Genomic DNA, 12585 nt, shown 5'->3' with positions numbered 1-12585 from the left:
TTTAAGGATTAAGAATTTTAAGTTCAAAATGTTGCCAGAGTGGTAGGCAATGTGGGTCAGTATGTACAGAGGCTATGTGCAATGGGATGTGATATGAGTCAGGATATAGGAAGCAGAGGATTGGGTAATCTCAAATTTAAGGAGAGTACAAAGTGGAAGACAGGCAAGAAGCAGTGGAATACTTGAATGTTAAAGCAATCCGGGACTTCAGGAGCAGATGAACTGAGATAACGATGGAGATGGGCGACTTTATGGAGACGAAGGTAGTGACAGTGATGATTTGAGGTCAAACTCAGCTCACAGTCCAACAAGCCATCAAGGCTGACAACAGGCTGGCTCAGTGTCAGACAGTTGCCAGTAAGTAGAACAGACATGAGGGTAGGATATTGGAGTTTGTGGCAGAGACCAAAGATAATTGTTTTTGTCTTCCCAATAATTAATTTCACACACTGTGGAAAACACAGTGGAGGAATGTAGTGTAACTCTCATCCTAAGAATCTGTGGCACATTTTAGTGACTGAATTATTCCCTAATAATATCTGAATAAACCTTTAAAAGCTCTGCAGGTTAAAATGATTTATTTCAGTACAGAAATAGTACTGTATTCATCAAAAGGTTAAACAGACATTACATCTATAAGGTGATTGGCACTTAAAGGATAAACTATTGAGTAATATTTTAACAAACCAGACACAAAAAAGATTAATGTCACTAAAAGAATGTTAAGGCCACACAAAGCAAATGCTATGTTTCCAGGAAATCTATTTAAAGGATCTCCAGCAAATGGCAGGTCTTTAAAGTTTTGCCACATTGTTACAACTTCCCATCACACAAAATTACATGAATTTGATGGTTAACAGAATTTTTAAAAAGTTTATTTTATGTCCAAAACATAGCATTGAAACTTTCCCTGAGAAACATAGATTCATTTCTAGATTGGCCTAATAATTTATATTGATGTATATTTAGTGCCAAATAGAATTTATATAAAAATAACAAAAAACAAAAATATACTAAAACCTCTGTAAGAGGGATTTTTTCAGATCATATTAACCCTCATTTATATATGTATATATAAAAAAGGAAAATAAAATACTGATTAAATGTTCAAATCTCAATGATGTGCCAAAGATTAGGTCACAGTAGGTGACCACTAGATTAAAAAACAGGTAGCGTCCCGTACCACAGCTTGCAGTTGTCAACCAACTCACTTTCATCACACCCCAAAACTGGATGATGGCCAGGAACTCCGTTTCAAAAGGCATGTGTTGAAAGCAATTGAGTTATAGTTATTAAAATTCGGTCCTAAAAGTCATGCCGATGTAGTGTTTGTTCTTGAACTGAAGTTATCTCTGGCATGGAGAAAGAACACAGGCAAATCTGGATACTTTTTACTGGACAGCTTTCGTTTTCCAGGCTCTATTTTAGCTCTGGGGCTTTGCAATAATTCTGGCAGTGGAAATTCGCCGCTGCTGCGGCTAACGTATACAGGCGGTACCTTCTGAACCAGCTCAATTTTTGGATCTAAGCTTGCAAACCTTTTAGAATTCTTCCTAATATTTTGGTGCACTGGAGAAAATGGCTTTGGTTCTTCACCATGGTGCTGTGGTTTGGGAATCAGACTCTGCAGGGAATTTCCAAGGTTGTTCATTGCGCTGTGAAGGATTGTGTTGGTGGAGTCGACCATTGCTGCACTGCCAAGTCTTGTCTGAATCACTGGGATTTCATCCATGGACTCTGCAGAATCAGAGTGGTATTCAGCTGGAGGGCCTGCAGCCTGCACATGGTTACTGCCATTGAGCATTAACGGAGGTAGAGTAGACCTTGATGGGAAAGCTGGGATAGGGATCAGTGAACTCTGGAAAGCAACAGCAAGATCTGTGCGATGGAGCAAAGAAATGGAGTTAGATAGTTAGAGCTATAATGGTCATTGCAAAATTTCTTTAAATGAAACAATATTAATTACACTAGTTACTTAAAACAGTACATAATTGCATAACTGAAGGATATGCAGGTCTGAATATGTAGAAAGAATTCAGGATGCAGCATCATTATGGTCATTTAAAGTGGGTGTTGCCTCATAATCATGTCCAGTCCAGCCTCAACTCTACTTATTTCATTTCCTGACCAGATTCATTGGAAGATTCCTTGATATAGCTAACCTTTTGGAAGTTCTATGAATCTCAACTGAGCTCAGACCAAGACTGAAGAAAGGTTTACAAAAGTCTTTCATTGCTTTACTACCAGAGGTCAAAAAAAAGGATCTGGAGTTTAAGAATACATATAGGGCAGATTGGAATCAAGAGATGAATTAACAGAGAACAGTAGGAAAATAAAGCTGAAACACAAGTAATAAAATTGTACACCCTACTAGCACTAAGTAGAAAATATCCAACTTATTATTGATACACTATTTTGGTGCATTTATATAATCAACAGGGACTCTGCAGCCTGTCCTGCCCTGTTTCTTTTCTATTGGTTTGCAGTAACAGAAACTGCTAAAATATTACTCTCTCCACAAACACTCAGGGAGGAGCTCAGCCTCCAGATATTTATGAAGCTCCAGATTACACTGTTGCTTGCTCATCATATCAAATACATCATAATTCCTCCCTTCGTCAGCTCAGCTGCTGGCCTCCTAAGATAAAAATCATATCACGCTGGAACTGAGAGTTATCAGTTTGTTTCCCCTCCTATCCCCCATATACTATTATGAGTAGACTGTTAGGTCTCAAACTGGCTCTTTTAATTTAAGATGGAGTGGCCTGGAAATGGGACTATAACGTCTCACAAATTGGCCCATAGACACGGAGATGGGTAAAACTCCAAATGGGTGGAATGCAGTGAGATGTATATGACATGAGGTTTCCAGTGCATTAACAAGCAATGTTTAACCAATGTGGATTTTAATTCGCTTGTTATTATAGTAGGAGCCTTAAAATGTAAACTCAAGCTACACAATTTTGTGTGTTAGTCACTGGGAACTTCAGATCCCTTTTTAAAATGTTATTGGCCTTCACACTATACCCATTCCCTTCACTAGAGAACCTACGCAAAAGGGCTGTCCAACATATCTCTCTGATGTCAGCCATAACTTAAATGAACATTACACCAACAGCTGTCTGATTTTGTTGCCTTCAAAAACTAAGTGTTGTTTTCCCTCAAATGGAATCTCTGCAGACAGAGCTTTTCTTCCCCCTTTATCTGATGTGTGCACGCATGTGTTTGTTTGCATCCATTTTAGTTTAATGAGGTAAACATTTATATTTTCATATGACAAACTAAGTGTGTTAACCAGTTTTGCATCATCATTGACTATGAATAAAACTTATTCAATCAATTTTATGTTTATTAAAGAAATTTGGTGGATGGATCTTTCAATTTAAGTCTAACATAGAGAAAATATATGATTGGCCACATTGGGAATCAGGGTGAAACAATTCATGTTGTAACCTGTAGAGTGATGGGACTACAGAAAGAAAAGTCACTTCTCCCATCTCGGTTGTAACACATTATAATTTCAGTATCGTGGAGGCAGGTTCAATTGAGGCATTCAAGTGAGAATTTGAATTATTATTTGAAACAAAAATTTGCAGGACTACTAGAAGGTGGTGGGGAAATGGCCCTAGATGAATTGCTCATGTGAAGAAATGGTGCGGACACTAAAGGCTGAATGGTGTCCTTCTGTTCTATAACAATTCTGTGAATTTGTCCAAATGATCATCCTCACATGGTGAGCTTAGAAAATATCAGTAGGCTGTTTGATAGTAGAGGATAGCATAAATAACCCATATTTTCTTCACAGCAAAGACCCACACACATTCATTTTCTAGCAGAAATTATTAGAAAGGAATTATGGCTGTATTTCTCCTCTCTCTTACGCAAGTGAGTAAAGGCCAAATGCAGTTCAATGACAGGTGAATCAAATGAATCTGAACAACTCATTATATGGAGGAAAATGAATATTGTTTCTTCTAGTGCATATGGCCAGATATATGTAACTACAAATCTCACCGGGTAACACATGTTGATACACAGCATGTGTGGTGTGAAATGTTAAGGATTAAACAGCTGCACCAATTTAAAAAAGATAACATTTGCATTAATTTCATTGTGACAAACTAACATTTATGGCAAAGATTTTCCTTGCTGGCATCATTAACTCATTTAAAATCGTTAAGTTTCCATCCAACCTTTATTATTTACAAACCGATCCTTACCTGGTTCTGAAAGAGGAGCAGATGGTAGTTTAATTGTGCTGGCTGATGACTTATCAGTAATTATGTCTGCAGGTAGTTTGTTTACTCTCTTCTTTTTCTTTAATTACAGAAAGGTTAGTAACAGTTACCCATGTTGTTCACTCAATTTTAAAATCACTAAGTATTACATATACTGCGATCAAAAATGGCATAGGGCTGCTTGCAAGTCAAATAAACACATTATTTTATTATTAATTATAGCAAATTCTTTAAATACTATTCCAGACTCACTTTAAAAAAAGCATATTTTCATTTGAACCACCAAGCCAACGTGAAATAATTTCAGTAATTCCCTTGATGCTGCATAAAAGAACAAGTTAATTAGTGGCATGAACCTTGCAGCATTGGGCACATCATACTACAGTTACAATGATACAACAAAGCAACTGTGGGTACTGACTGAACAATTTTTCTTGCTTACCATTGAAACTAATAACTTCTGTATAGTCACCCAATGCCTAATTCCATTCAGTTTTCACTGTCCTTCAGCTCTCCAGCCTCACTTAAATATTGTTGGAATAAGAATAAAACAGCAGAGAACTGGAAGTAAATCACAATTCTGATTGCTACAGAGTTTGTTACATTATTGCTGTTCAGGATATTAAACTCGAACAGGCATATTCAGTATTATAATTTTATTCAGTCCTCAGTTAAAAAGAAAGTTGATATCATATAGCGACAATGGTATTTAGAGTCTCACATGGCTGCTTTCTGAAAACTCTGCCACTCTTGATGATAGGACCCCCAAACATAATTCAGAACACTTTCCCTCCATTCATCCCTCAGCTCAAACACCACCAGTTAACCTCATAAGTAGCTATACTCTAAAGTGGTGTTCCAATGAAGCAAAAGGCAGCTAGTTCTATTAGGAAGTTGCTACCGCTTTCAGCAGAATCTCCTAGTCAGAACACTTCCCTGTTGGGGTTTTCATGCAAGAGTGGGCTTGGAACAGGAGGCCTGGACCTTCTGCTTCAGACATCCTGGTCTGGGCAAGATGAATGAGAATGGACAAGACCACTTGAGCTTTATTTCTACTCCAAGCTTTGTGTAACTAACATCTTTCAGAATGAACCATGCTCATAGTTGCGCTCGAGACATTCAAAATCAGACAACTGGCACCAGCTTGACCCAATCATCATCATCAGATACATGTCTATAAACTGCATTCTCAGTAAACCAGGCTATACATTGCTGACTTTGAAAGAGATCATTCCCTGATGGGCACTGGGCAAGGATGTAACCCCTTCAAGTTTTTCATTCAAAGTGGAACTTCTGTCCTCATATCAACCTCGGTCATTCTGTCCCTACAGACAAAATCCAACAGCTTCTAAATCTGATTGAACAAGCACTGGCATCCCCATACAGTGCAGAATTAAAACAGATATAGTACTACGAGACACCGTCTACAAAACCACCCAAAACATGGGAACTAAGAGCAGAAAATTGATGACTGGTTTAATGCCAACATTGCTGTGATGGGACCCGTCATTGAAGTCAAGCAGTGCACTCTTATTAGTTATAAGATATATCTAAGTGAGAAGACCAAATGCACAAAGAATCACTTGAAGTAAACTTCAACAGACTGTTAGGCAGTGTGCCAATGACCAGTCCAGTAGTTACAACTTTGCCAGAATATCCAAAAATTCTTCAACACAGGGAATGGTTGGGATGAAATAATTTTTAAAAAGGCAACAAGTCTATAAGCAAAGAAAACAGCTTCACTGAAAAGACAGACAGGGTAGGTCATTGTAATTGCAATAAACAGCTGGAGAGAGGTGTGTAACACTAGCTCAAGTTGTTGCTGAGAAAACTCTAGACAGCAGAGAAACCCTGCCTGTGAAGGTATAGCTCGCTATTGAACCTAAAGTAGAGGAGATTAGTAAAGCTGTTGACTCATTTGCCATGCTGGCAAAGCTCCAAGTTCTAATGCTATATCACCTGAACTCATCAAGCAAGAGAAACCAGCACTTCTGCAGTAGTTTCACAAATTTCTTGGTCTCTGCAACTAGTGGGGGGGGCAGTGACCCAGAATATGATATAAAGAGATTGTTCTTTTACAGGATTACAAACAATGACTATAATGAATGCAACTATTAAGGCATCTCCTTGCTGAGCATCATGGGAAGAGTATTTGCTGATGTTGCCCTCGTTAGAATCCAGATCCTAGCTGAGCACATCTACCTCAAATCCAAAAAGGTTTTCGGAACTTGAAGATAAACAACTAAACATGATTTTCGTCAGTCCGGCAGCTGCTAGCGAAATGTGTGGATAAAGGACAGGACTACATATTGCTTTCATTGATCTCACAAAGGCATTTAATCATGTGAGCAGAGACAGATTTTTGAAGCTACTGGAGGAAGTTGGCTGCCTACTGAAAGTGCACAACAGTTACTCATTCCATGACAGTACGATGGTTAAGATGAGCACAATGCAGCAAAACTAGAACTTGTTTGAAGTTGGGATCAAACAGGCCGGTGTTCTGGAACCAATACTCTGGCATTGTCTTCTTTTTGCAGCTGTTGTCTACAGAGGGCGCCCACTTACACACCAGAACTGATGGAAAGCCAGTCAGCCTTCTTCACCAGAGGTTCAAAGCAAAGTTGCACCAAATCCTGTGTGGTCTTCTACCCTGATCACTGAGACACATTTTTAGTTACAAATGGATGGACACTGTCATCCCTGTAAAGACTTTGGTTTGACCACTAGCATCACAAAGACAAAGGTAATGTCCAGGATTTTGCCACACTGCCTTCTATCAAGATTCACTGCATGTCCCAGGAGGTTGTTGATACCTTCACATAGCTAAGGTCTACAATCACCAGCAATCTGTCACTTGCTGAAATAAAGCATTACAAAAGCGGCAGCTGTTATATCTAAACTGAGTAAGAGAACATAGAACAGCAATCAGACTGACAACACCACATTGCCTAACTAGCCTGCATCCTTAGTGCACTCATTCACAGTAGTGAAGACTTAGACAAAAAAATGCTGGAAAGCCTGGACAGTTTCCAACTTTGCTGTTTCATGATGTATCCTTGGCACCCCTTGACAAGGCAAGGTCACCAATCTAGAGTATGTTAATTCTATCAGCATACAATTAATGATTACTAAGCCAACAGTGGTTGGTTTGACCACATTCATTAGTCACATATCTAAAGGCCTTCTTTATGGTGATCTGGTCTTTGAAATATGACTTTCTAGGCATCCATATCACTACTATAACAACGCATGCAAGTAAGGTATTAAAATAGCTAACATTGACAACTGGGAGATTGTTGCCAATAATATGACCTGTGGAAACAGACTGTTTGGAAAGACGTTGGTAGAGACAACCAGAAAGAAAAGGAGGGTCCAGAGAAAAGAGAAGCCAGCAAGTCCTGCACCAGCTGAGCCCATTGTTTTCTTCTGCAACAAATTCAGCAGAGACCACCATGTAAAATTGTAACTTGAGCCTTACCAGGAAATGCTTAACACAGAATTGACAACCACCTTATAAACCATCAATTATAAAAGAGAAGGCTGCCACATTGCGTAATATGATCTAGTTAAATTCCACTTTGAGATATAGGAAAATCAGTACTTAGCTTTAAATCCAAAATAATTATTCTTAAGCCTCCTGTGCCTACAGCACCCAAGTCTTCACAATTGCAACTGCTATAACCTAGAAAAGCAAGGACAGCTGATATCTGAGAATACTGGTAACACCAAGTTTCCTCAAAGTATGTCATTATTGTTACTTGGGACTCTGTCACCACTCATTCACTGTGACTGGATCAAAATCCTGCAACTCCGTCCCCAGCAGCTCTGTGGCTACACCTCGACCACATTGACAGCAGCAGTTCAAGCACCTTCTTAAGGGTAGTTAGGGATAAGCCTTTTGAATAAAGGGGGCTTTCACATTTGAGTTGTCTAGTCAAACTGTACAGTTCCTTTTCCCTTCTTCAAATGAAATGCTTTGCTTTTACTTGGCAGCCTGCAGCTGAGATAATTTAGTTAATTACATATCTCTCATTGAAGGCAGTCACTTTGGCTAAGTCTTTTTACTGCCTTCTGTTTAGAAATTGAGTGCTTCAGCTGCACCTGAATTCTTAAAAGCATCTAATTTCTAATTTTCTGAATGAGGCTTCTTTACCCGCAAAGTCTGACTTACCTTGGTTTTCTGAAGAGGTGTAGAAATTGTAGGCAAAGAATCATCTTCCAGCTTACTCCTGGGCAACTTCATGTCACCATTCTGATAATGTTCTGGATCCCTAAAATGAAACAGAAAAGAGTCAGGCTGTGGCACTAAGAATATTTGTCCATGGTATTACTTAGAGAGGCTATAAACCTGACGCATAAAATGTGGGCTCGTTCACATTAGTGAGGAGAACTAGACATAATTCCACAACTGGTCAACACTTGTGAAATAAACCCAAATGTGAGAAGAATTATATTGATGATCAATTTAGAATTGTCTGACTAATCAGAGTCAGCTTGCCTGGTTTAAAAACTTAAAAGCTTTGCAGTTAATTTACAAACAAAAACAGAAGTTGCTGAAAAAACTTAGCGGATCTGGCAGCATCTGTGGAGAGAAATCAGAGTTAATGTTTCAGTTAAAATCCAAAAGGACTGCGGATGCTGTAAATTAGGAACAAAAACAGAAGTTGCTAGAAAAGCTCAGCAGGTCTGGCAGCATCTGTGAAGAAAAAAATCAGAGTTAACATTTCAGGTCTGGTGACCCTTCCTCAGTTCTGATGCTGCCAGACCAGTTGAGCTTTTCCAGCAACTTTTGTTTTCGTTAACGTTTCGGTTGACTGACCCTTCCTTAGAACTGAGAACTCAGAACAGCTGAGGAAGGGTCACTCAACCCAAAATGTTAACTGATTTCTTTCCACAGATGCAGCCAAACCTGCTGAGCTTTTCCAGCAATTTCTGTTTTTGTTTCTGATTTACAGCATCTTCAGTTCTTTCGGTTTTTCTTTGCAGTTAATTATCAGTCATCATTAATTGGTGCACTCACCAGGGCCATTGCCAGAGTCCATTTGCCAACCATAGTTTTACCCTCATACAGTATAAATATCATCCCTTCACTTTCTTATTTTTTTAAACTGTTCTGATGAGAGATGAAAGCTTCAGATAATATATACATATTTATCTTTTCCCAGCAACACAAGGTCTGTACTACCAAATAACTATTTAGAATTATAACGGCTAAATCAATCATGTGCTGTGTTAATGATCTACACTAATCCAGGTAAAAGTCGTCAAAATCAATCCTGAGTTTTGCTGTTACAAGGAGCAAGATTCTGAAGGAGTCAATGGCTCATGTTACATTCAGCTCTACCCAATCTAGTGATTTCTTACAAAGACTTCAAGTGGAGACAGGAGTACAGAATGCATCTGTTCCCCGAGTCCTAGTAATTATGTCCTGAGTCCTAGTAATTAGTAATGTATCTGTACTTATCATGCAATTTTCCACCTTGTTAATTAGAAACTTTACAGAGAAGCACTATGATAATAGGTCCACTATCACTGGCCATTATACAGGCTCTAGAAAAAGTCAAGACAAAGGAGGATTCCTGGCAATAAACTACCTGAAATAATCCTTATTCTGAACCACAGTGATTGAGGTGCCAGTTGTGGAAATCAGAGTAGTGTCACAACAGTCTGCTTGATTGTGTGGTATTCTGGCAATATACATGGTTACAAGACACTGCAATGTCTCTGACCAGGAAGGAAAAAATAATGACCAGCATTCTTTCTTTTCTTATTAATATACATTAGCTCTGCAGGAATTGAACTGCATGTAGTTATTGAATAACAACAAGATCAGCTTTCAAATAATGTTTGCAAGGTTAGGTGAATTGTCCATTCGGAAAGCCAGTGCAGCTTTCAGAAATCTATCAGTCTCTACCATAACATTCCATTAGTTACATCTTTTCAACCTAAATAGACCCATTAAACCTAACTGTCTTCTGTGTATTAACCAATCCTCACGTTCCGTTACTTGTCAAATACTTTGGTTCTTGTGACAGAAACTGCTAAGGCTTTTTCCCATTAACACACTGCTTATCTGATATCTCTGGAATATTTACAATGTCCTCTGTGAGCACCAGTGCAAACACTGGTTCAAATTATCTGCCATTCCCTCGTTCCCCAGTAAACAATTCCTCAGTGGCATCCCTTCGAGATCCCATACTCTTTTTACATACCCACAGAAGCTCTTGCAGTTTGATTTTCTATTCCACGTCAATTTACTTTCATGATCAATATTCTTCCCCTTTATTAGCTTCTTAGTCATCTGCTGCTGGTTCATAAAAATCCCAATTCTCTAGCCTACCACGAGTTTTCACCACTTTAGGGCTTAGTTTTTCATTGTATACTCTTCTTGATCGTCTTTGTTAAACATGGATAGTTAATACTTCTCACAGAGTCCTCTTTTTGCTGAGCAATATGAAATATCTACTTACATGACTACCTCATCTGCTGATCTTCCCCTTTAGTCTACCTTTCCAGGCTCACTTTAGACATTTTGCCTGGAATTATCCTCCAAAATGTAAAATACAGAACAACTTTTTGGCATTCTCTATGATAGTATGTAAAGGGCACTGCTATGCCAAATCATCTCAAACCCGAAACACATATTCTGACATATTTCATGATCCAATAAATTGCGCTTTCATCCTGTCTTTTTATAAACATTAGCATGCAGCTACCACACTTGCAATTTCAGGTTGCACTTCCCTCTAAGTTCTTCGGCTTAGAATAGAACATCACGTCAATTTGTCTTTGGAACTCATCATCAATCCGTTATCTAACATTGGAATAATCAATTTTTGGCAGGCATTCACTCAATTTTGCTCAGACAGGATAAATACAAGTTAGAAAAGTCAGTTTGGTCTACTTGAGCATTTCTGCACAGAGAAGACCTCATTTCCCCATCACAAAACTGACACTTTCACTTGATGTTCCAGGTTTAATTTTTCAGAACAGAGTATTGAGGCAGTAATTATTTTTAGAACTTTCTCTCAGTAAGATTTCCTACAGTTCATTGTCTCTCACAGAGTCTGTCTGTCTTATAAATGGGTTGTCCATTTTATTCAAATTAAAACCAGGCAAGAAAAGGCAGCCTTTGCCCAATATAATTGGAGACGGCCAGTTTTTACTTACTATAAATACTTTCAAATCTTTTTAAACTCTTGCATGCCTTCCTACCTGACTATCAATCCAAGATCCTAAAGGTGAAAAGGTGAAGAGGGATAGGTAAACGCTGGAGGTGGGAAGGTTGAGGATAAGCCCTGATGGATTTGAAAGTGTAAGGAATGGAGCCTCAGCCTTGTTTCATTTCTGCACAAGGTGGAAGAGAGAGGAAAATAACCACATCTGGGAAAGTGAGAAGGAAGCAATTACTAGTATTTGAAAAAAGTTAAGCATAATCATATTTTGGAATAAGGGAGTGATTTACACATAACAGTAGAAAAACTGGAGTAGACCTGAAGCTATTTTTGAGAAAAGAAGCAAGATTACCTGCACTGTTGTTAAAAAAAGCACATCAAGAGAGGTTAGGTTAGCACTCAAGCAAATCATTACTCTTTTTTCCCCACTGTTGGTAAGAAGTTCATAACCTTTCTGATAAATGCATGCTGGTACAGTCATTTTATTTACAAATGCATTTACACTTGGCAAAACTGTGCAAGATTTAGTTAAATTAGTACTGTCTTTAATTAAGACAATGTCCAAAGAGAAAATATTTGAATGGTTAGTTCCTTCATACTACTGCAGAGAATTTACACTTCTGAGTCATGGCTAATTTGGGCTTAATGATGCAGTATTTAGTGTAAATACAGCATTCAGACATCTATGGCTACTGACAGTCAACTGATAGACGAATAAAAATTTTAAAGGTGGTGTGCTTTTAACCTGAAATCACCACTCTGCATTGAAGTCACCTTCATGAAAAAGTCCATTCCCAACACAGAACAAAACAAACTCATGTCAATTGATTGAAATATAAATGATACTGGAAAGTCCTCATGATAAATCACTTGTATCACAATTATGTAGAAAACAAGAGAGATCTTAGATAATATACATATTATCACATCATATACAATCCAACAATCTAATAAAGAAGCCAACCAACATACGAGATATGGTTTAACATCTGGCCTAATGATTACAGCATAGGTAATTCAAATTAAAATTATGTACTGCATTAAATGTTACAATCCAGGAATAAGCATCACCATTAGTATTCAGTACAGATAGAATAGTGCAATCTCCTGAGATGCAACGAATGCATTCCACAGAATAACATATAGCATTTATCAGCAGAATGGGCTGAAGA

The 12585-nt window shown here is 38.2% G+C and overlaps 1 protein-coding gene across 4 annotated transcripts in view; it reads right to left on the bottom strand.

Annotated features, from left to right (window-relative positions):
* Positions 1–517: 517 nt before the first annotated feature.
* The window catches only part of zdhhc1 (zinc finger DHHC-type containing 1), a 254802-nt gene continuing 242734 nt past the window's right edge, over positions 518–12585 (bottom strand). For 2 of the 4 annotated variants that reach the window (XM_048606034.1, XM_020533916.2), the window contains exons 9-11: positions 8410–8509; positions 4221–4317; positions 520–1878 (exon numbers count right to left, since the gene is read on the bottom strand). In XM_048606034.1, coding sequence (XP_048461991.1) covers positions 1313–1878; positions 4221–4317; positions 8410–8509 — 763 coding nt within the window. In that variant the 3' untranslated portion in view covers positions 520–1312. Of the gene's footprint in view, positions 1879–4220; positions 4318–8409; positions 8510–12585 lie in introns of all 4 variants that reach the window. The other 2 variants (XM_048606035.1, XM_020533915.2) reach the window with 2 other exon arrangements.

The sequence above is a fragment of the Rhincodon typus genome, chromosome 15 (assembly GCF_021869965.1).
Source record: "Rhincodon typus isolate 14 chromosome 15, sRhiTyp1.1, whole genome shotgun sequence".
In the NCBI taxonomy this organism is placed as follows: Eukaryota; Metazoa; Chordata; class Chondrichthyes; order Orectolobiformes; family Rhincodontidae; genus Rhincodon; species Rhincodon typus.
This window is presented reverse-complemented; position numbering and strand designations above follow the sequence as displayed.